Raw genomic sequence first — 25,677 nt, 5'->3', positions numbered from 1 at the left:
TGAGACAAAAAGTACAAACTTTTTATCAGAAAAGAGTGCAAATCATAATTACAAACAAATGGATACAAAACTGAATCGGATACAAAATTTATACCCATTTCAGATTTGCATCGCAAAGATGCAAACAAACAGAACCTTGTTCATTTAAATTTGATCAAAACAACAGTTGAGTGGAATATATCCTAAAATTACAGACTATGGAACATTTGAAATGTTAGACGTGGATTTGAGTTTCCCCAATCAATCACTGTTGAATCACAAGATTTGTTTTCTAACCCAGGTCACAAATGTTAATATCCAAAAAAATGTAGGCAGCTTCAATAATGTTGTTTACGAGGGTTAATTGTGTACTTGCATCAGGAGTGGCAGATCTGATTGTATAAGCTCTGTATTGAGAAAGGTCATACGAAATTGTCCTCAGGATGCATTATTTCTGGAACTGCAAATTAGACTCGTGGGATGCTCTATTTCTGGAACTGCAAATTAGAAGTGATTATCTCAAAAAATCTGACAGAGTTAAGTCCAAGATAAAAACAGAACAGAGCACATCCCATCCAGTAGACCTTTATTAAGATATCTTCAAGTGGAACCATCAAACATAGATCCTCATTCCTGTGTCTTTGTAATTTAAAATTTGTGAGCAAGGAAGTGTTTGTGTGAGCAAAAGTAGTTGTCTTAAGTTTCTTCAAATCTCAGAGAAACTAAGAAGTTTAGTCTAGTTCCCCAACACTTCTAGTTTACTTTGATGAAAACCTACCTGATTTTCCCAGGTTGAGTTCGACTATGATGATGGAAAGACATGATACCAGAAAAACATATCACCAATCAACCAACATCAGAACTGTGGTAACCAATCAGGTGGGCTTGCATCAGAATTCAAGGGGCTTTTGATTGGTCAAAAGCCTTTCTGTTATCATGTCTTTCTGGCATGGTAGATTTTCCCAGGTTATAAACAATTTTTTGAAAAGTAATAGATATATACTGCCTTACCAGAAACCCAACCTTCTAGAAGTAGAATTCTCAAGATGACAAGTAACAAACTAACAAACTGTTAATGATCATACTAAAAATTTTCTACAAATTTCAGCAAAGAAGATAATCTGCAAAATAAACCAACTTGATAACAATTTTTACTTTGTCAAATATGTTGTTTCCATTTTCCTCACAAGTTAAAGGAATACTTTGAGCAGATACCTAAATAAAAATTCAGCTTTACCAATGACTACAATCCACAGTTTGGTCATATATCACAAGATTTTGGTTTCATTTGGGTGGAAGAAATTGAAACCTTATAATTTTACATAAAAAACTTGTGAAATTTTTAAAAATCCTAGAGATTTTTTTTCTAAAATCAATAAAATAATAGAAAAGAAGTATATATAAACAGGATTGTTTTTTCATATTTTCTAGAATATTTTGAAGTTTGTTTGAAGAACAGGTCAAACATGAATTTGAGTTGCAATAAGATGCAATACAGTAGAAATACAATTAAATAATATGTTAGTATTTTACAGACCAATACTAAACTAATGTCCGAACATTTCATTGGTTCATCCAAATTTTAGATAATTTTATTTCATTGAGGTGGAATGAAATGCCAAATTTCAGGCAATTTGATTTGGGTTGAAGTGCTCTGTTCCATAGGTTACGTAGATGCTGAAGAATTATCTTGAAGTATATAACATGTATTCTCCTAAATAATTGAAAACTGGAGTAGGTACTACTGATAAAGGAGAGAGAATAACATTTTACCAATTTAAAATAATGTAAACTAATTATAGTAAATTTCCTGGTTTAATTGATCATCTTGTTCCTAAGAACAAGTAAATATGTAGCAAGGATGTTACATGAAATAAAAGTACATTACCAAAAGAGGCTCTAAAAGAGAAAGCATAAGACCAAGAGAATATGATGTGAATTAGAAAGAAATAATTTAAGGACTTGAAATTTCACAGAAAACGTCTCATGATAGAACACAATGGTTGAACGGAATTTTTGTAGCTGACCCCCAAAAGTTCAGATCAACACTAAGTCAAGTTAAGGCTCTATTTACAAGTTATGCAAGAGGATAAATTGTAAACCCATACTTTCTAGTTTTTTTTTTCTTTTTTTATTTCTCCTTTACATACAAGAAATCCCCACCTATCCTTCCTAGTAGCTCCCTTTTACTCTGATACTTGCACTTGTCGCTTCCACAGCAAAGCAATGTCTTTCACCAATGTCCACAAAAAAGACTTAGTAGTTCAGAAAAGGGATGTGTATTTAGATATTGTTGTTACGGCCAATAGATAATGTGATGCTTCGGCACAATAATTGATAAGGATTCCTCCCAACATGGTCCCTTCTTCAAATCATGAAATAATTTAACAAAGCTCTTATCCCAAAGGTGGTCAATCCAAACAGAATTATTGAATGTACCTCACAGATAAGCGTTTGAAACATGGCATATTAAGTCATCCAATGCCTTTTGTGTTCATCTTATTTCATACACCAAGTTTCTTTTCTTCCATTTTGGATGCCTCCTCCATGACAATGTCCCTTTACTTGATATGTTCATCATTTCCATAGGGAGACCATGATTCAGTTTCTTAGGAGAGAGAAATGCAACTAAAGTGCAAGGGGTTCCTAGAGCCTGAGACGCAAGCCACAAAGAGAGACAGACAATTGAGAAAAAAGAGGTGCAACTTTTGAAAAAAAAAACAAAAGAAAAACTTGATTAACGAAAATTATGAATTTAATCTAATCCTCCTCAAGTTTCATCAATCAATGCCATGTTCTCACTGAAAAACATACAACATGAACCTGTTGAATATCCTTAGTCAATTCACCCAATGATTAGCATAAAAGAAAATAGGTGCCAAGTGTTGCATCTTGGTGAAGTCCCATTGTGACTAGAAATTTATATATATTTCCCCCCTATTGTGGAGGTGAGGTAATTATATAACCATGTATATGATTTTTTTTAACTTTTGTGTATATGTTGTTGTTAATGGCATTATTTTTCTATTTTTATTGTTAGACTATGAGGTAGGGGTATTGATGTAATTTCAATCTTCTTTTTATTGCCAAGCTGTCATGTATCTATAAATAAGAAAAGGGGCACCACCAGCCCAAATTCCTTTGGCTCCCCAAGCATTCTCCTCTCTCTCCCTCTTTCTTGACTTCTCATTTTCCCCTTCTCTTTTACAGATTTTACGTGAAAACATGGTATCAGAGCAGTGATCTGGGCAGCAGAAGACTGTACGTCGAGTTTTCCTCTTGGAACCTTTTCCTTTTGGACTTTGAGAGAAAACCTTAATCGGACTGATTACATTCCTGTGCCCTCGTTTTTTCTTTTTTTCCTTGGTCGTAGTACCAAGTTCAGTGGATCTCTGTGACAGCCGATGCTGTGAGGAAGGTTTTCCTTGAGGTGTGTGCCTGGTTATGTGCAGTTGTGGATCATAGCGTACTATTTCAGCAAGTATTTTCTGTACCTCTTTACCACATGAGCTCTGTTGCTTGGTAGTGATTAAAGACTGTTGTGTTGGGGCTGTGTAGTTAGTGTATTCAAAGTTACAACAGTTCTCTGGGATTGACTGGGTTTCAAACTTCAATTCTTGATCGGGTGTTGGTAGAACAATCAGGTCTGTGTTTTTTCCTCTGTGTTTGTTAGTACAGGTGATCACTGTAATGAGAACTGATGATTCAGCTTCATCCAGAGTTAGTTCTTCTCAAGGAACTTCTAGTATGGAGATTGACAGCATGGGTTTCCTATGCCTATCACTCATTTGAATGAACTGAACTATCTGGAATGGTCTAAGGGTGTAAAACTCTATGTTACAACCAGGGGGAAAGCTGGTTACATCAATGGTAAAGTGAAAGAATCCAAGTTAGGGGCTGCTAAACATGATAGATGGGACCATGAGAATAGTATGGTTGTGTCCTGTCTCCTTGTTGCTATGGAACCAGAGGTGAGGAAGTCATGTGGGCTGATACAACAAGTGAGACTTGGGAGAGGCAAAATCAACCTATTTAGGGCAAAGACATTATGCTAAGATTTATGACTTACAAGCTGAATCCTCCACCTATAAGCAGGGTGGTTGTAGCTTGTCTGCTTACTATTCAGCCCTCACCTTGGTGTGGAAGGAGTTGGACCACTACCAAACTATTGAATGGAAGAATGATGATGATGCAAAGGCATACATAAAGTTAGTTTCCCAATAACGAATTTTTACTTTCTTGCTAGGCTTAAATCCTGTGTATGAGCCTTTTCATATTCAAATTTTGTGTAGTAGTGGCCTTCCTTTAGTCCAAGAAGTATATGCGTTTATGCAATTTGAGGAAAGTAGACGAAGTGTGATGGTTACAATTGAGGGGGAGCAATAGATTGTTTTAGTAGCAAGGGGTAATAACAATGGTATAAAGAAAGGTGGTTATAAGAAGAGTGAGGATAGGGACAAACTGTGGTGTACCCATTGCCGTTGCCCCAAACACACGCGGGAAACTTGTTGGGTTCTTGTTGGAAAGCCCAAGTGGGCAAGCAAGAACCAGGAACTGAATAAGTGGCAAGGATAGAAGAAGTACAATGCAACAAATTTGGATGCTAATGATTGTTAGTCTGGGAGTGTAGCTACTAGTACCACTCTAGAATTTTATAGTAGGTAATGCAACCACTACTTTCCATCTATCCACTCATGCTCCTGACTCTCCCTGGATTATTGACTTAGGGGCCTCCAATCACATGATTGGTAAGTCAAATTTATTTCAGTCTTATAGCCTCTTGTTTGGGAGAGATAAAGTGAGACTTACAGATGGTTCATTTTGTTCCATTGCAAGTCAGGGATCAATATCCCTTCCCCATGGCCTAGACCTTTCTGATGTGTTACATGTTCCTAAAATTCCTCTTAACTTGCTTTCCATTAGCAATATAACTCACTCTTTAAATTGTAGTGTAACTTTCTTCCCTCATTCTTGTGTCATTTAGGCCCTAACCTCTAGGAAGACGATTGGTAGAGGAAGCATGGTGGATGGTCATTATATTCTTGAAAATAAAGCCGCTATCTCGACATTTGCATCGAGTTTAAGTAGTTAGTTGAGTCAAGTGTTTTGTGGCATAATTGCTTAGGTCATGTCTCTTTTGAGTTGCTAAAGCATTTTTTCCTAGTTTGTTTAAGTCTTGTTCAGTGTCCAACTTTCAATGTCAAACAAGTCGATTTAGTAAACATTGTAAAAATACATTTTCTTCAAATAATAAAAGATTAGATTTTCCCTTCCATAATGTATATTCAAATGTTTGGGGACCTACTACTATACCCTTTGAGGGTGGCTACAAATACTTTATTGGTTTGATTGGTGATTTTTCTTGCTTCACATTATCTAATGAAAAAAAAAATTCCTCTTCACATGGATATTTCCTATGCAAACTAGAGATGAGGTTCCAAAAATTGAAAAGAATTTCAATATATGGTGCTTACACAGTTTCACGTGGAGGATTAGATATTCTAGTCAAGTAATGCAAAAGAATATTTCCATGGTGACCTAAATTAATTTTTTGCATCCCATGGATCCCTTCATTGTTAGCACTTGTGCAAAGACACCACAACAAAAGGGTGTTGCAGAAAGAAAGAACCAACATTTCCTTGAAGTAGCTCATGGCATGATGTTACACATTAATGTACCAAAACATTTTTGGATGGATGTTATGCTTGTTGTTGCTTATGTAATCATCCTTAATCCCTCTAGAGTGCCGAACTACAATGCTCCTCATTAACTCCTATTCCCTTAGTCTCCCTTTCTCTGCATTCCTATGAGAGTCTTTGGGTGTCAGTCATTTGTTTCAATGGATGTTTCCTTCTTTGAGTCTGAGCTTTTTTACTTTGATTCTCCTTAGGGGGAGAGTTGTGCGGAGGAGAAACAAGTTTGGTAGGTTCATCTTCCTTCCATTGTAGATCTTGCATCTTTTTGTGTCTTACTGCGTAAGCGTTGTAGAGATCAATAGAGTTCTAAGGATGTAGAGCTCCTAGATTTAGACTCCTAGAAGGTAATCCCTCAACCAGGTACTCTCATTACCGTTCACTCTTATGCTCTTATTTCTATTGATAATGTAGAGAGACTGGATCGAATGGACCCTAACATTTCTTTTATGTTTAAGTAATGTTATATCTGTTTTATGTGTTAATGGGCCTGATAACCTCTTTTTTAAGTTCTTCTAAGTTTCTGCTTTGCTGGTCGCCCACTTAAAGGGCAGACATGTAATTAGCATGAGTTATTAAATTTAACAAAAGATTAGTGAAGGGAGAGAGAGAACCATCGAACTCTCTTCTTCTTCTCCATCTTCTATTTTGCTGTAATATTTCTTTCTTTCTCACTTTTCCTTATTTCTTTTATCAGTTTTATATCAGATTTTAAGGACAGACTCACATCTTGGTATCAGAGCAGTTCTTCCTCCACTTTTCTTTTTCTTTTTTTCCCCCCTTCAATTAGAAGAGTGTATGGAGAGATAAGTTGCTGATCAGTCAGAGGACTATTTGCCTAGTTGGTAGAGGGCTTGGAGAGTTAGAATCTGGTTGAAAATTGCCAAGAATTGAAGCTATATTTTTTTTGCCCAATACCCTAGCCGACTAGAGAGATTTCAAGTTAAAGGTTAAGTAGAAGGATTGGGTGTAGCACTCAGGGCTTAGGAGGTGTATTTTGATCCCTTGCCTATTATTCTTTTCTTGCCTTTGTTTCTACCCATGTGATTCCAAGGTCTGTACCAGAAGCCTTGTCCAAACCTGAATGGAGGGATGCTATGATGACTGAGTTAGATGCTTTGCATAAGAACCATACCTGAGATATTGTGGACTTGCCTGAAGGGAAGGAACTGGTGGATTGTAAATGGGTATTCACTATCAAATATCATTTTGATGGCACTATTTAGAAGTTTAAGGCTCAATTGATTGCTAAGGGTTACACTCGGATGTATGGTATTGATTACCTTGAGACTTTTGCTCCAGTGACTAAAATGACTTCAGTTCGAGTTTTGTTGTCTCTAGCTTCTACTTTTGATTGGCCCCTTCAGCAATTTGATGTTAAAAATGCCTTCTTGAATGGAGACCCATGTCTTTACATCTAGGGGTGTATGGAAAGGAAATGCAAGGGAAGGTGTGTAAATTGAAGAAATCTCTTTATAGTCTCAAATAGTCCCCTAGAGCTTGGTTTGAGAGATTCAGAGCTGCCCTTGTTTCTTTTGGTTATACGCAGACTCAACTTGACTATATTTTGTTTGTGAAGAGAAGCAACTCTTTGGTGACTTTTCTAATTGTTTATGTTGATGACATTGTGGTTACGGGTAATGACACTCAAGAAGTGATTAAGCTCAAAAGATTTCTTAACACTGAATTTGAGATAAAAGATTTGGGGGATCTCAGATACTTCTTGGGAATTGAAGTTACTAGATCTAAGGATAGTATCTTCATTTCTCAATGCAAGTATGTTCTTGATCTCTTTTCAGAGATTGGTAAACTTGGTGCTAAACCAACTTCTACCCCTATAGACCTAAACAATAACCTTTCTGCTACTGATGGTGAACTGTTGACTGATAGGGGAATGTTCTAGAGACTGCTCAGGAAGTTGTTATTATCTCTACACGATTCGTCTACATTTCCTATGAAGTGTTACTGGTCGGTTTATGCATTCTCCCAGATATACACATTTAGCAGCTGCAGAAAGAGTTTTGTGCTACTTAAAAGGCACTCCAGGGAAAGGTAATCTGTTTGCCAAGCATGGACACATGAAACTAGAGGCATACACTGGTGCTGAATAGGCCAGATGTATTGATGATAGGAGATCCACCTCAGGATATTGTGCTTTGGTGGCAAGGAACATTGTCTCATGGAGAAGTAAGAAACAGTTTGTAGTTTCCAGATCCTCAGCTGAAGCAGAGCATAGGGCAATGGCACATGGAGTGTCAGTATTATTGTGGTTGAGATCACTTTTGGGAGAGTTGGGTACTGACTATGGAAAGCCAATGATGCTCTATTGTGACAACCAGGCAACTATCAACATTGCACATAATCCTATTCAGCATGACAAAACTAAGAATATAGAGGTTGATAGACATTTCATAAGGGAGAAAGTTGCTTTAGGGGAAGTCTGCTTGCCATTTATTGCTTCAAAAGAGCACTTGGGTGATGTTTTGACCAAAAGTATTCCAAAAGGAAAGTTGAAACACTATATAAGCAAGTTGTGCATGATTGACATCTATGCTCAGCTTGAGGGGGAGTGTAGAGAGACTAGGCCTAATGGGCTCTAATATTTATTTTATGTTTAAGTAATGTTTATATTTGTTTTATGTGTTAATGGGCCTTTTCTTAATGGGCCTGTTAACCTCTTTTTAAGTTCTTTTAAGTTATTGCTTTGCTGGCCGCCCACTTAAAGGGCAGACTTGTAATTAACATGATTAATTAAGTTTAATAAACGATTAGTGAAGGGAGATGGAGAACCATCGAACTCTCTTTTTCTTTCTCTTCTTCTCCTCCATCTTCTATTCTGCTGTAACCTTTCTCTCTCTCTCACTTTTCCTTATTTCTTTTATTAGTTTTATATCAGATTTGAAGGACAAACTCACATCTAATAATCATGTGAATGATCTTGACATCCCTATTTCATAGAAACGATGTTAGGTCATGCACTACTAAACACCCCATCACCTACTATGTGTCTTATGATCATGTTTTCTCCACTTGCCATGCCTTCTTGTTTGCCATTAACAATATTTCCATCCCCAAAAGTGTTACAAAGGCCTTGGGAGTTGGTGGATCTTTCAAAGGGGAAAGAACCAATGGGGTGTAAATGGTGTTCTTAGTGAAGCATAAGGCGGATGGAACAGTGGAAAGGTATAAAACAAGGTTGGTGGCAGAAGGCTATACTCAGGTATATGGCATTGATTATGTGGATACTTTTGCTTCAGTAGCAAAGATAAATTCTATTTGTGTTCTTCTATCTTTATAAATCTAGCTTTTAATTTTGACTGGGAATTACATTAGCTTAATATTAAAAATGACTTCCTAAATGGTGACCTAGAGGAAGAAGTGTATATGGTTCAGCCACCTAGGTTCCATGCCAAAGGCAACTAGGACAAAGCATGTAAATTGAAGAAATCTTTGTATGGATTGAAAAAATCCCATAGAGAAGTCAAGGAAAGGTGGCAGTGTTGTTAGTTTATGTAGATAACATTATCATCACTAGTGACTAGAGCTCTGAGATAAAAAAATTTGAAGGAATTTTTTGCCACACCAATTTTAAGTGAAGGATTTAGGACCCCTACAATATTTCCTTAGAATCGAGGTTGCCTGTTTTCAAAAGGGTATATTCATTTCTTAAAAGAAATACATCCTAAATCTCTTTTAGGCCACAAGTAAGCTAGTTGCAAATCCAATTGATACCCCCATTGATGTGAACCATAGATTGGGTGATTGTGATGGTGAACCTTTAAAGGATGTGAAACAATTTCAGAGGTTGGTGGGAAGACTATTGAACTTGTCAATGAAACGTCCTGATATTGCCTATGCTATGAGGGTCCTCAGGTACTTAAAGAAATTTCCAAGGGCTGGATTGTTGTTTAAAAAACATGGTCACCTGAAAGTGGAAGCTTATACAGATGTAGACTAGGTAGGTGTTCTAGATGATAGAAAATCTACCAATGGGTATTACACCTTTATAGGTGGAAACCTTGTGACTTGGAGGAGCAAGATGCAGAGGTCGATTGCTGAAGAAAAATATAGGTTATGGCACATGGGAGTGTAGAAGTACTTTGGATTAAGAACTTGTTGGGGGAATTGAGGTTTGACGTTAACAACCCAATGTCTCTTTATTGCAACAACAAGGCAACCATAAATATTGCATCTAATCCTGTACTTCATGACAAGATGAAACATATTGAGGTGGATAAACATTTTATAAGGGAAAAGGTTGAAAAGGATGAGATGTGTGCTCCTTATGTTAGTTTAGAGGAACAACTAGCTGAGGTACTTACTAAGGGACTTCAATGTTTGTGGCATAATGAACTATGTGACAAGTTGGGCATGATTGATATATACAGCCCAACTTGAGGGGGACTATTGTTAGTGCATTATTTTTCTATTCTTAATTTGTTAAACTATGCCATAAGGGTGTTGATGTAATTTCTCTCTTCTTTTTATTGTCAAGCTGTCACATACCTATAAATAAGAAAGGGGGTGCCACCAGCCCAACGTCCTTTGTCTCCCCAAACATTCCCCTCTCTCCCTCTTTCTTCTCTTCTCATTTTTCCTTTTCTTTTAGAGATTCTAAATGAAAACAAACTTATTACCATTGACATCTAAGCCTCGTCCCAATTATATGGGGTTGGCTGCATGAATTGACAATTAGGATCTATGCCAACTTAACACAACCTTCCTCCTTTATCTAGGCTATATACTTATTATAATTTTGTATGCATTTTTTTTATTAGCAAGGAATTTCATTTTTCATTAGTTAAAATTAAGGAGAGTACAACAGGGTGGAGTATTCCAACAAGATCCAAGAGGCATAATTGATTTCATTAACTTTTTTTATCAGCAACGTAGAATTGATTTCATTAATAAAAAGCAGGCATGAACAAGAGGTTGTGAAAAAAGAAAAAACACAGCTATAGAAAGCTGACTCAACCAAGATATTACAATTGAGCCCAATCTAATTGAGTTCTTTGTACCCCTTACTTAGCTAGACCATCTGCCAATCTATTGGTAGTGCTTCTCACCCACTGAACTTTGATTGCTATGTCCTTTGATAACAATTTAAATCGCCTGAAATCATTCCTCAGGTGCCATGTCACCCCCTCCCCTTTATTCATCCATTTCACAATACTTCTCGAATCAACCTCAATGACTAGCCTATCAATGTCCAACTCCTTTGCCTTCTTGACCCCGTATGCTGCAGCTAACTGTTTTGCTATTGCCACATCGCCCTGTTCAACAGGCCCGAAGTATAAGGCTATAATGTTTCCTTCCTCATCCCTAATTAACCCCCTATGCCTGAGGGACCCTGAGTATAAGGCTATAATTTTTTATGTATGTTAGTACACCACATTTCTTTTTAAATCAAACTAAATGTTTTGTTTGTTATTACATATATTCTTTTTAATATGAATCCTAAATTTTTGAAATTTTACTTTTTTATTTTTCATGCTTGTAACCTTCTTTACCTAAATAAAATAACCCATAAACTTAATTCAAATCCTTCCTAGTATATTCATTTATGTACATCGTTGATTTATATATTTACTTTTTTATTACTTTTATATTTACAGATGACATTTTTTAAACTTTATGTTGTATTTTGTTTTATATTTATAAACTTTTGTACCTAGTTAAAATAATATTTTTCTTGATTTACATATATCCTAGTCTTTTCTTTTAATTATAAACTAATTTATAATTTTTAAATGAATATTTTTCATCATATTCAAACTTCTTTATTGGAACTAAATGGCTTGTATGTAAGACTGTAAGAGTGGATAAGGAGTTTGAACTTTTATTTTTACTGTTTTAATAAATTTCTATTATATTTACTTTTATTTTTTTATTTAAAGAAATCATAACTATCATGGCGGGTCCAATTGTCACATGCCATTGAACATAAGAATGAAGATGCTATTCTCACATGAGGTGCATTGAAACAGAGTAGCAAATTAATATTTTTATATTTAGTTAGTAAGAGAAAAATCATAGAATTTTTTTTAAGGCTAGGAGAGATACTATGAGAGATTTTTGAGTGTAACCAACTAAAAAATCAAGTCTTATTGACTGTTGGATAATATTAAAGATTATGATGTTTTCAATATTTTAGTTTATTTTTTATTTTTATTTTATTTTTCCATTCATAAAAGGTGAGGTAAGGCCTTTTAACTCTACTATGTCTCAATGAATACACCTCACTGCCTTTTAAAACCATGTACTAACAGTCTGACATTGGTTGTTTAACCATCATAATTGTCCTTAATTAGATACACATACCTATTTGCTACTCAATTCTTTTCCAAAACTAACCACATTATCTTTCAAGGGATTCTATTATATGCTTTCTCTAGATTAATGGATACTTTATGAAGATCCATCTTCTCCCTTAACCTTTCAATTAGATGTCTCAGTAGTTTCCATAACAAAAGAAAAATTCAGGAATTAGAACAATGCATCAATACCCAAAATTTTCTCAGATTCAACATAGAGAACTCCCTCCAAGCTCTAGTATAGAAATCAATGTCATTGGTTGTGATATTGATTATGGCATGGGTGTGACACCTTATGTTAGTTGACACCCTAAGAGATATTTTTATTAAAAGGTAAAATGACAAATCTGCCCTTAATGTACAAAATAAAGAGAGTACAAACAATAGTTATACAACAATGAAGAGTAAAAGTACAAAAATATCCATGGAGCTAGATTTCACAGTCTCTACACTCCCTCTAAAATTGATGCCTAGGAATAAGCATCGGTTTGTCCATAAGAAGTAGATGCTGATCCCGAGTCATTGCTTTAGTCAACAGGTCTGCTAATTGGAGCCCGGAGGAGACATGAGGAAGGGATATGATACCCTTAAGAAGGCGGATGAAGTGGAAATCAACTTCTATGTGTTTGGTGTGCTCCTAGAAGACGGGGTTGGAAGCAATTTTAATTGCACTGATATTGTTTGCATAGAGAAGGACAGACGATGATGGCTCATAAAGTATTTCAAATAGATGAGCCTGAAGCCATATGATCTCACTACACATGGAAGACATAGCCCTGTATTCAGCTTCAGTGGAAGATTTGGACACAATAGCTTGTTTCTTGCACTTCCATGAGATGAGAGAGTTGCCTAAGAAAACACACCAGCCAGTAGTGGACCGTCGGGTATCAAGGCATCTAGCCCAATTAGCATTCGCATAGGCCATAAGATTAATGGAGGATGAGGAAGAGAAGAATATCCCGCGTGACAGGGTGCCTTGCACATATCTAATTGATCTGACAAACTACAGATAAATGTGGTTGTCTTGGAGAAGACATGAACTGGCTTACTATCTAAACTGCATAAGATATATCTGGCCGAGTCATGGTGAGATAGATTAAATTGCCCACTAGCTAACGATAAAGGGTAGGATCTTCAAGAAGAGAACCATCATCTTTGTTGAGTTTCAGGTTCAGTTCTAGTGGGGTGTCCACAATCTTAGAGTCACTAAGATTTGCCAATTTAACAAGATCAATCGCATACTTTTGTTGATTAACAAAGTAGCCCCGAAAGTTTCTGCTCAATTCAAGTCCTAAGAAATATGTCAAAGGCCCCAAGTCCTTCATCTTAAAGGACTCATTGAGTTATTGTTGTAGCCTAACAATTCCTTTTATGTCATCCCCTGTAATGAGTATATCATCAACATAAAGGAGTAATATCGTTACTCCCTGCTTCTACCTTAAGATGAGTAAGGAATAATTCGAAGAACTCTAGATAAAGCCAACATCAATGATGATGGATCTGAACTTCACAAACCAGGCTCTAGGTGCTTGCTTCGGGCCATAAAGTGACTTCTTCAGACGACAAACAAGTTGTGGGTCTATACAATATCCTGGAGGGGGCTTCATATAGACTGTCTCTTTCAACTCCCCATGGAGAAAAGCATTCTTGACATCTATCTGATTGATTTTCATTGTTTGACTATAGATACAACCATTAGAAGTCGTACAAAAGTCATTTTAGCTACAGGAGCAAAGGTCTCCTCATAGTCTATCCCATATTCTTGTTTGTAGCCTTGTGCAACAAGCCTAGCTTTGTATTTGTCTAGGCTTCCACCAAATTTTAGCTTCACAGAATAGACCCATCGACTTCCTATGAGAGATGTCTCAGGTGGAGCTTTGACCAAGTTCCAAGTGTCATTCTCAAAAAGGGCTCGAATCTCAGAATCCATGGCATCTTTCTAGTGTGGTTTTGCTACAGCTTGTTGGTAAGATTTAAAAATGTCTATGGTAGATAAAATAGCGAAAAAGGAGCTATTGTTTGGTAAAAAACCATGACGGTTAGGTGGACGAGAAATTCTACAAGAATGGCGTAAAGAAGGAGCAATGGGTTCAGGAGGAAGGTCAGGTACTCTTACTGAGGCAGTTGGAGTGACCAGATCAGCAACTGGAGGTGGAGCAGAGGGGGGATGGAGACTGAAGAAGGTCGTTGCTTCCTGAAATAGATCTAAAGTTGTTGTAGAGGTGACAGTGGAATTTCTGAGGTACTTGTAGAATCAAAACTGTGCAATAAGGAAATATAAGGAGTTGGGAATTTCACAATATGTTCAAAAAAAGACACATTTTCAAGAAAAGCTACATTATGAGAGATTCTAAGACGACGAACCAAAGGATCATAACAAAGGAACCCTTTATGTTCAGAACTGTACCCCATAAAAGCACACAAAGATGCTTGTGTAGTTAACTTTGTGCGTTCATGAGGTGGAAGGTGGACAAAACAAGCACAACAAAAAACCCTGAGCATGGATAGGTCTGGGGTTTGTGAATGAGAGATTGAAAAGGAGAAGAGTTATTCAAAATAGATGACGAAAGACGATTTATGAGATACATAGCAATGTTGGTCGCCTCCACCCAAAACTAAGAGGGTACATAGGAATCTTGTAGAAGTGTTCTAACTACACTCAAGATATGCCCATTCTTCCATTCTACTACCCTGTTTTGTTGTGGGGTGCTTGGACAAGACTTTTGGGGTTGAATTTCATATTATTTTAAGTAATTTTGGAAATCCCCATCAATATACTCCCCCTAAATCCGATTGTAGCACACAAATTCGAGCATCAAATTGGGTAGTAACATAGGTGTGAAAGTGTTTAAATACAGTGTACACTTCGGATTTCTTTCGAAGAAAATAAGCCCAAGTGAAACGAGTGCAATCATCAATAAAGGTTACAAAGTACTTGTATCCCAGCTAGGGGTGATCATTTCAGCCCAGCTTGGGCTTAATACTTCAAGCCTGGCTCAGCCCGCATATATTTAAATTTACACATTTTGTGTAAAATGTATACATATGTATACATGTTATTTTACATTATATTATATATTTTATATATAAATATTATAACATATGTATAATTTATATTATATGTAATATTTTATATTATATAATATATAAAATAAAAGTTTATATGCATGTTATGTCATTTAATATAAAATATTATAAATATGTAATGTTTTATATATGCAAGACATTGGCCCAGAATCAGGCCCGGCCTGGCCTAGGCCCGTGTAGACCTGGGCTAGGGCTTAATTTACAGGCCCGGAACCTCGGGCCAGACCGGGCCCGGGCCTAAGCTATAGCCCTTATCATAAGTGCAAAGCCCGGCCTGGCCCATGATCACCCCTAATCCCAGCCGTGAGACAACTGGAAACGACCAGACATCACTATGTATTAAATAAAAAGGAATTGTTGCATGCTCAGAATGAGAAGGGTAAAATATGACTCTTACACAAATCACAAGTGATGCAATCTTCATTCACATTCTTAAAAGAAACAGTAGAAATAGGTAAACTACTAGAAGCAAATTACTGATCAAGTTTCTTAGAAAATGGATGGCCAAGATGTTTATGCCACAAATGCCAATCATTATTATAATTAAGAGATCCAAAGCTAGAAGTAGTAGAAAGCAAACATGAAGTAGAAGCAGGAGTAGTTTTATTCTTCTCAAATTCCAAAGCAAATAGTCTTCCCAGTCTACGCCTCTTCCCCTTTACCTCCCCAGTTTGTCAGTCCTGTATCAAACAACCATTAGAAGTGAATGAGACATTGTTACTTTCTTCTACAAGTTAGCCAACAGAAATCAAATTGGTGATTAGCTTAGGTACAAATAAAGTTTTGGATAAATGAAAAAGAGATGATTTAGAAGTAGATAAGTACAAATCATCACAGCCAAGTATGTCAAGTTTTTCACCGTTTGCAGTGATAATATGTCTATTGGGAAGATGGGGTTTGGGATACTGACCGAGAGTTGCCCCTGTCATATGGGTAGAGGCTCCTGAGTCAATATACCAGAGATGGTTCGGTGAAGAGCAATAGGTCGGAAACTAACAAGGCAGAGCAATAGTAGAGAATGATGAAGAGATGACCGAGGACATGAGCTGTCAAATTCGTTCTTCAAACATGCTGTCGAAGGTGTCATTTTGACCAACTACAGAAGTAATAGAGGAGGCATCTGAACTGTCTACAATAGTCTAATAGGCCTTGTAGTTTCCTTTCTTCTGATTTGATCCACACTACCTTTTTTATGCCAGGTTGGACATTCAATGATAATGTGGCCAACCTGCTTACAATAGGTGCATGTGTTCTTCTTCTTACAATGGGAAACAATGTGCCCATACTCCTTACATTCATAACATCGTATCTTAGAGAAATCTTTCTTCCCTTTTGGTTTGGTTACCAAGAAGACAACATCAATGTTGGAATCTTTCCTTCCATCCAATGCAGTTTGTGTAGTCAATCTGGTTTCCACTCTCAAGATCTCTCCCAGGATAGTATCTAAGTTAGGAAGTGTTCCTCGGCTTAGGATATTAGATCGAACAACTTCAAACTCAAGCCTTAGATACACTAGGAAATGCATAATTTTCCTCTTGTCAAAGTGTTTCTTCATGTACTTCACGCAATAGTTTGAAGGATCCTTTCCCAAGTGAACTAACTCATATTTTGTCCAAAGGCTGATGAATCCGACATAATATTCATGGACTTTTCTGTCTCCCTGATAGTACGAAAAGATGTCAACCTCTATCTGATACTATCTATAGGTGTTCGATTGCTGATAAACTTTCTCAAGATATTGATACATCTCATAGGTTGTCCTGTACCCTCTCATAGGGATAACAATATTAGTTTCGACTGAGCCTAGAATCCATGACGCAACTTTTGCATTGTCGATCTTCCACTGATTAAGTCCGTTAATGCCAGAGTCATCAGGTTTAGATACGGATCCATCTAGATATCCCCAAAGACCCTTAGCTTCGACATGGAACTAAAAGTTGAACTTCCATAATGCGTAGTCCGTACCATTGAACTTAATAGGAAGAACCTCCATCCTTTCTGATGCCATTGGAAGACAAAAGGCAATAACACACTTCCAGAAACCAAAAAGATTCAAACCAGAGAAAGAAAAGGAGAATACCTTTCAGTTGATGTCCAAAAAAGGCAACTGTATAGTTCTTCTGAACTGAAGAGTGGATCAAAACCCCTCAAAAACAAAACCGATCCAAACCAAACCAAAGGAATTCAGTAGATCTGCTTTGGGCGACACCAGATCTAAAATTTCAGGCTGATCCAATGTTTCTTCAAGGAGATCTAAGAAGAAGGTGAATCCGATGGCACAACAGTCCAGGAAACAAATCGGTAAAGTTCAGATCTGTAGCCGATCTAGGAAGAAGATTAAAAGGCACTCAAGAACTTCTCAAATACTGATAGAGAGTTCTTGAAGCAGTAGTAGTCGAGATGTTCAATTCAACGAGATATTATGTGAAGATCAGGTCATAACCTGCTCTGATACCATGTCAGAGTCAAGTTGAGAGTTCAGGAAGAGAGAAAGAAAGAGACAACAGATTTGGTGGGTGTGACACCTTATGTTGGTCGACACCCTAAAAGATACATTTATATTAAAAGGTAAAAGGACAAATCTGCCCTTAATGTACAAAAATAAAGAGAGTACAAAGAATAGTTATACAACAAAGAAGAGTAAAAGTACAAAAATAGCCCCACAGCTAGATTTCAGTCTCTACAAGGTTGACTTTCAAGTTGAGATATCTCATAGTTGGTGTGCTTCATATTCGGTCCCAACCCTGTAACCCCTGCAATTGTTCCATACCCTGATATTTAGCTAATAGGAATAACCAAAAAATAAAGATGAACTAATAGTGCCACAATCAGCACTTGTTTTGTAATCTATTGCTCTTATACTCTAGATCTAGGAAAGTTTGGATTTTCAAGAATGGCTCCTTTGGGTGCTTAATCTGGATTCATACATAACCACATATTTATTATGTAGTACTTCACCTATTTTATCTACATAGTTGGCCCCACCAAGGCGAAAAGTTTTATTTAAAAAAGAGAAGGATAAACCAAAGAATGGGTTTGGTGGCCCAAAAGAAAAAAAAAAAGAAAAAAAAAACGGAAAGAAACTCATCAATCTTGTTTCACCATTCTGTTGACAAATTTTCAAAATATGTTTTCATGCTCTGAAACAGAATATCCATCATTTTCTTCTGTTCAAAATGTCTACATTCAGCCAATGTGTTCACCCTTCTGGATTTTAAATGATAACTATATTCTCCTGTTCCATCTGCTACGCAACTAGCTCAGTCAAGAGTGAGCTCTATCATATAATCATTTTGGTCAATGTATTTCAATAGCTGATAGGCTAATGTGTTAAACACATTATGCTAGTATATTTACGGTTTGTAAACAAAGTGCATGATTGGGAAGTTCTGCTTGAATTGGATTTTGGATCCAAAGAACTTGGATAAATTGTTGAGAGCATAAGCATCATACATTGAAGTTGGGACATCATATCTAGGGCCTACTTTGATTTCTGAAATATGCCAGTATCTATAACTTGGTTTAAAGAAATGGGTCATGCTTGGTACTTAGGCTTAGCCAAAGTTTTGGTGGATCCCAAATTTATTGCCTAGCAGAGTAGCAAATACCAGATTGCTTTTATATCAATATAAGAGAGCTCTGACAAGATCCAATTACGATCATTGCCATTGGTTCCTTTCCCCCGTGTTCTTTTACATCTCTACTGTAGACATAAGGTTCAACATTGGAAGTGAAAAGTTAAATAAATAAAATCAATCCTATATCGAGAAATAGTAATTAAAGAGGGAACTTCTGCTTTCCACATTCAACAGCCCGGGCTGTTAACCTAGCAACGCATCCAGCATGGACACTATTACAAGAAGATTGTATGAACTAACATGTCATGTAGGGAAAGCCTTGTTGACAGTCCAGGCTGTTGAATTTAGACAGACAAATTTTCTCCATAATTAAAATGATGAGTCAGTGTCTCAGTGTAACATGAAAAGGGCCATGTTGGGTACAATTGCTTCGGTAAGAAGCTTTTTCTCTGAACTTGTTTGTTTCATATTTGCATGGGTGTCCCCTCAAAAATATAACCAGTTTAAGCTTCACAAGAGTGAAGAAAATAAGTTTATTTAAGGAACTGAGAACCTAGCTAATTGGGTTCTTCATAAAGAGTTCACTGATAATTATGCTGAGCAAAGTGGACAACTCTAAGAAATACTCAAACTTGAACCCATACATTAAAGATACTTAATATAAGCCTGTAAGGTTATACTTTTTCTATATAGGAACCAGAAAGACATGAGTTTAACACCCACAGCATTATATAAAATGGTAATGTTTTTTATTCAGCTAACACTCATATTTTACAACTAAAACGTCAGGGCTCACACGTTGGCTATTAATTTCCAACAACTAGATCAGATAAAACAATATTAAATAAGTCAATGGTCAATATTATACAAGGACTGTCAATGGTACCCAATTTATCCAAGTTTGGGATTGAAATCTGATCCAGTTAAACCAGATTTGGATCTCAAATACAAGAACTGTTTATTATTGGATCGAATCTGGGTCTACCCATATTAAGATCAGAGTCAATGATATTGGTAGTATGTGCATATAGGCTATTAATAAGTTTCATAGAATTTATTTCTCATTCAATGTGTAAATAATATAATATCTAAGTCATTCCTAATTCACTTTATTAATAACATATAGTATTTTTCCATTTTTAGTTTAATTTATTAATGACATAAAAATCTGACAGGGAATATTCAATTCAGGCTCAAATATAGTAAGATTGGATTCAGATTTAGGTAGATCTAATTCAAACCTGACCTGTTTATTTTCCTATTTATAAGGAAGCAAAGGAAAACTTTTGATACATTAAGATGATTTGCAACATTGTAAAATCTTCTGTAACCCATAATAAGATGAAATGATCTTAAAGTCAAAAAATGCAACCGTCCAACTTCAAACATTTTATAAGAGAATGGATGGTTAACTAATATAAACATGGGAAATTTTTTTATTGTTGTACAGACAAAACACACAAAACATCACATACTAAATTGCATGGTTCCAAAACAAAATATCTTAGATTAATGTAGATTAATGTAGGTTGTGTTTGGTACCATTGTTCTTTCTACCCGAAACGCTTTGGGTTGATCAATAGAAGTGTGTGAGTGAGAAATATGTGTTGTCACATCACATATGAGAGAACCACTTTAACTAGAAAAATGTATGTGTAGGACTGACCATTGATCATTGACATTTCGGTATTGATCAACCAAAAACATTTCAGGTAGAAACAGCAATGGTACCAAACACAACTGTAGTATAAGCATTCTCACTTCACCAGGACTTGTGTACTCCAATTGAAAATATAAAGATAAAATATTCAAAAGAAAATAAAGTTGCATGTTTTTCAAAATGGAAAAAAAAAAGCAACAAGCTTTTAGTACTCTATAGTCTGTATAACTGACTAAATAAAGCTAAGGCTATACCTGTTTGATTGCTGCACTAAGGTCCTCGTCTTTGGAGCTACAACTACTGGGGTGGAAAATACTGTCTGTTTCAAGGCAATCTGGACAAAGGTGCATAGATGTTGCATGATCACCTAGAAGAAAGTTATCCATGTTGGGACATTGCATCTCCATTGGAGCTCCTGTCATTTTTCTTACAAATTCAATATCCTCAGCTGCATTACAAGCAGTGAAATTTCCAGCCTTACTTTGCCCTACAAAGTCAACAACATGCTTGAGATCAAGGGAATTGAAGTTAAATCCAACATGTTGACTTACTTCAGTTTTAAAAGAATATTAACTTAAATCTAATCTTACATCTTCTTGAAAAACTGAGAAAATATATGAAGAAACTATAGTCTGTGCTCCTTAATTAGAACAATGCATTATGGATTATGATGCCCACAATATGATCCGCATCATTATTTTGAATAACAGCTACTAATTATAGTAATACATATAACAAATGGTCCAAAAAAGACAGTATATCAAGCTAAGTGGATATTAACCTAGAAAATTTTTTACATGTTGGGAATTGGGGATGCACAGGAAAACCCATCCCAAAAATGCTGCATGAAAGTCAATTTCTGAAGAAAAGCAAGGTAGATGGCAGCTTATGTCTTAACTGTTCCAACATAACTACTCAAAAATAGAAACAATTTTTTTCATATAAATAAATACCTGGAAGCAGAGTTTGAGCTTGTCCAATTGATGAATTGTGTTGAAAAATCACACTCTGCTCAGTAGAAGCACCTGCCAGTATTGGGCATGGGGAACCAGAAACTCCAAAGAAGACACTATTAGGATGTGAATTGGAAGTGCATCCAGGTAAAGAAAGACCAATTTGATTAAGTTCATTGCAAGAACCAAAACTGGGGATCTGGGATGAAATGTCCATGTGATCATTCAACATTTTTGGCTTTGGAGAAAATGGTTTGTAGTTCAAACTACCAAAAGCAGTCAGATGATGCATGTCCATCTTCATTGAATTTGATTGGACACCTTGAAGTCCACTCATATGAATTCTTTTCTGCATTTGATTCCTGGATACAGGATCGTCTGGGTACTGATGAAGAAAAGTGCCTTGCTGTTTCAGAGGGAGGGATAGGGGCTTTGGATTTACAAGGGAAGTGCTGAAGGTATCAGTATTTTGAGATCCATGACCAAACTGAATCATCCCAGAATTTATATTGCTATTGAAACCAGAATTCTCAAAGCAACTGACATTATTCTGATCTTGGCCATTGAAAGATAAAATTGTAGTATTTGATGAGTTCCCGCCAATTCCATCTGAATCCATGCCGTCGTTGCTTGTCTGGCTCACTCTAGAACTATTCTTCTTCAGAGCATTTCTGAATTTCTACCTCAAAGGCAAGAAAACGCAAGTGGGGATATCAAATTAGTTCCAGAACATAAACATGCAACTACAATATTGTTTTTGTCTGAAATAATATGAACAATCAACCAATCACATGAATTGCTATTCTATAAGCATTTACTTGAGGAAAATCGCATCCTCCCTGCTTAAAATTCGTTCAGTGAACTGTCTAATTCATCTGGGCTCAGAAAGAAGAAAATTGAACATATTGGATCGTCCTATTTCTGCAGTTAACAATCTTTTCTATTTACAATTTTTCTTTGATATTTGTTATCTGAATCCTCCAAAATAGTATTGATTTCTTTATTTAGTAAAACTCACAGGTTATGACTCACGTAAAACTCAATTTGTTACATGATCAAGACAAGACAGTGTAGTGGCTTTTACTTGTATATAATAAAGTGTGCATAATTGAATATAATGCATCACTATGACCAAAATCTCCTCTAACATACAATGTCAGAGATCATTGAAGATTGATCTAACCTGAAGATGACTGGCAACATTTTCTCGGGAAAGACCAGGTTCATTCATAACTTCAAGTATCTTCTTTGGAACTGCCTCTGATTTGGAAAAAAGAATTACCATTGTAAGAACTAAGCCATTATGAGCATAAGAAGTCATGGTTTGTCATTACTTACTTTCGACTCCTAGCCCATGGATAGCAGCAATAAATTTTTTATGGAGCTCTGGAGTCCAAATAACCCTTTGCTTCTTCTGCGACGAATAATCTTCTTCAGAGTTATTGCTGGTTGCATCTTCTTTATCCTTGCTTTGATCCCTCTGTCTCTTTATAGGCTTTGAGTCCTGATCAGATCCTCCTTCCACAACAATTGATTCATTTGCTTGAGATAAGCTCTTCCTCAACACATGCTGCCATATGTTCTGTATCTCCTCCTTCCTAATGGGTTTCAATAGGTAATCTCGGGCACCATGCTTTATACCTTTCATAACAGTATTCTTGTCATCATTTGACGACATCACTGCGAAGTAATATTACAGTATCAAACAGCCATTCTAATCAAAGCATGATCATTTGATCAATAATCTTTTACCAAAAGAAAACATGATCAATAATCAAAAGCAACCTTTATGACATGGGTTCTGACTTACTGATTACTGGCACATCCATCTCAAGACTAATAATCTCCAACAGCCTGAACCCATCCATGTCATCCATGTGAACATCTGTAATCACTATATCAAAGCCATTTTTGTTCTCCCTTAAGAGCCTAAGAGCTTCGGAAGCTTCTGTTGTTACTGTAACTGCAAACAATTGAAACACATCACCAAAAGAGAAAATCAAATCAGAACTTATGTTGTTACTGTAACCGCAGAGAATTGAATTACAATACCAAAAAGCAAATGAAATTATTGGAACACTGAAACAGAACTACAAAATGGGGCAGTCTTCAATGGCACTTTAACCAAGGAAAAATACAGAAAAAAGGATATCAACATTACACAATCAATTTATATAAAAAAAATGATATTTAAGCTGAACAGGACAAGTTCTTCCACAAAACAACATATCAAACAAGACAGATTGAATAAAATATAACCAAACGTATAAAGGGGGTATAATCCCAATTTAAAACCAAGTAACCTTGTCTTAATGACGTACAAGCTCGATCAGATTACCATCTCAAACTTATTCCACTTTTTGATTTCTTTTTCCCTTCAAACCTTCTTTTCAAAAAAACGACAAGATAAACATCAAAATCATCGAACAACTCGCCATTTAACAATTCAAATCAGGATTTCAAGGAAGGAGAGAGAGAGAGAGAGAGAGAGAGAGAGAGCAAACCATTGTAGCGACACTGACGAAGAAAAGCTTCAATAACTCTTAGACAAACTCTGTCGTCATCAACGGCCAGAACTCGCATTCCTTCCGGAAAAGCCGCCTTGTCACCGTTCTCCGGCGCCGGCAACTGGCCCAATTGGCCACAGTTCTCTGACGCCATATACTCTATAAAGCCCCAGAAAAACTCTAAAAAGTCTCTGTCAAGATCACTGTTGTGATTCTTTCTCCTTCGTCAAACTACAATCATTGCACTCCAAAAATTAAACAAGCTAACACTTATGAATGGACTGACTGTATTATTCTTACTATTTTATAATTGGAAAACAAAGAAAGAAAAGTAAATGCATTAAAGTTCTCATTTCTATATAAGCAAACTCATAGAAAGAAACCTAATGGTTTCCTTAAATGGAAAATTTGCAGACAGATTCTCTTTCTTTTTTTTTTTTTCGTTTTTTTCTTTAAAATAGAATGACCCATGTGGAGCGGAAGTGCAAAAAAAGGGTAGGGAGTGGGACACGCTAACGATACGGAAGACGCCATTGGCAAGAGTGCAAGACTGTAGGGAGTGAGTAAAGCTGTAAAGCGTGGATGGATCCGAGAGTGTTCTGTCTTTGGGTTTGGTCTGTCTGTTGTGTTCCATCCCTGCGATCTCGTTGCACGGGTGTGGAATCTTTGATTCTATAAGATTACGCGTTGAAGTTTGGGGCTTGTGTGACCCAGTTCAATTATGTAGGTTGCTGGTTACGCCTTGGTTTTTCTGGATGAATAGGGTTAAGAAGAAATTGGGTTCGACTATAATATGGCTCAAAAACACCAGTCAACTTGAAGTCAATTTAGGGGTTCTTTATCAAAATTCATGTGTGGGTTCGGCTGTTGGGGCCAGTAGTAGAGTTTTTGGGCCGGGCACGTCCTGGGCAATTCACTCCATGCCCATGCTTTAGTTTTTAGTAAAAAATAAATTAATATGTAATTATTACCCATTGTCATGGTAACGGAGACTATATCTGCCCCTCACACTTGGCACCTCACACACATATCCTATAAATACCCATAATCAGTTGAACTCACATCTACAGCATATCCCAATCAGGGCTGCAAGTCGGGCTGGGTTAGGTCGGGTTGGGGGCAACCCTAGCCCAACCCTAAGTTCTAAACCCCCAACCTGACCTTCAACTAGACCTACTCAGCCCTAACCCTAACTAAATTCCTTCAACCCTAACCCAACCCAACTTTCTTCTTGTCCCTTGTAATCTTGTAGAACTTCTTAACTTAACTCAACTTTCACTACATATGTTAATCCTATGTTTTATTAGTATTTATTTGTTGATGTTTTTATTGATTCTTTAAGTACAAAATTCAGAAAAAAAAAGTGTTTGAAATGACTATAGTTTATTATGTGTTATGACTTATAATAGATCTTTTATGGGCAGCAAGTTATAGGTGTTAAAAACATAAAATATGTTATTAAGGTTTTAGTATTTTGTAATTAGGATTAAGTGAAGTGATTATCTTAAAAGAAATAAATGATAGTATGTGGTGGGGGCTATACAATTATCATGCACATAAACAAATCAATATATCATATATATAATATATTTATATATGATATGTATTATAGAGTCGGGTTCGGGTTGGATCAGGTTTTCTGAGGGATTAACCCTAACCCAATCCTAAGTAAAATCGGGTTCATAAATTTCAATCCTAACCCTAACCTAACCCGAGCATCAATCCGACCCAACCCAACCCAACTTTTTCGGGTTGGGTTTGAGCCAACACGGCCCAAGTTGCAGCCTTAATTCCAATCATGTATTGGCAATCATCTACGGCTCACATTTGTACATGTGGGATGTTTGTGGGGTACAGATGTGATCTCTAAATCAGACTCTGAATCTCCTGCCTAAAAAATTTTGCC

The 25,677-nt window shown here is 36.4% G+C and overlaps 1 protein-coding gene across 13 annotated transcripts; it reads right to left on the bottom strand.

Moving 5' to 3' along the window:
* On the bottom strand, window positions 1–24,532 carry LOC148869986 (uncharacterized). 13 transcript variants are annotated; one of them, XR_016107145.1, is made up of 9 exons: window positions 23,769–24,410; window positions 23,568–23,650; window positions 23,075–23,227; window positions 22,603–22,944; window positions 22,448–22,524; window positions 21,265–21,943; window positions 20,566–20,798; window positions 15,654–15,753; window positions 1–476 (listed from the first exon to the last, which is right to left on the bottom strand). XR_016107145.1 is itself a non-coding variant. In XM_088969348.1 (8 exons), the coding sequence occupies exons 3-8, from the start codon at window positions 23,139–23,141 to the stop codon at window positions 465–467; spliced, it is 1,410 nt and encodes a 469-aa protein (XP_088825474.1). In that variant the 5' UTR covers window positions 23,142–23,227; window positions 23,568–23,650; window positions 23,769–23,908; the 3' UTR covers window positions 1–464. The 13 variants fall into 13 exon arrangements, 3 of the variants coding, with proteins under 3 accessions (XP_088825474.1, XP_088825473.1, XP_088825472.1); XR_016107146.1 differs by having other exon boundaries at window positions 23,568–23,647; window positions 23,769–24,407; XR_016107142.1 differs by lacking the exon at window positions 15,654–15,753 and adding an exon at window positions 2,419–2,632 and having other exon boundaries at window positions 23,769–24,400.
* Between the last annotated feature and the right edge of the window lie 1,145 nt (window positions 24,533–25,677).

Source organism: Nelumbo lutea, chromosome 2 (genome assembly GCF_056320005.1).
Source record: "Nelumbo lutea isolate HS-2025 chromosome 2, American lotus-T2T, whole genome shotgun sequence".
Lineage (NCBI taxonomy): Eukaryota > Viridiplantae > Streptophyta > Magnoliopsida > Proteales > Nelumbonaceae > Nelumbo > Nelumbo lutea.
This window is presented reverse-complemented; position numbering and strand designations above follow the sequence as displayed.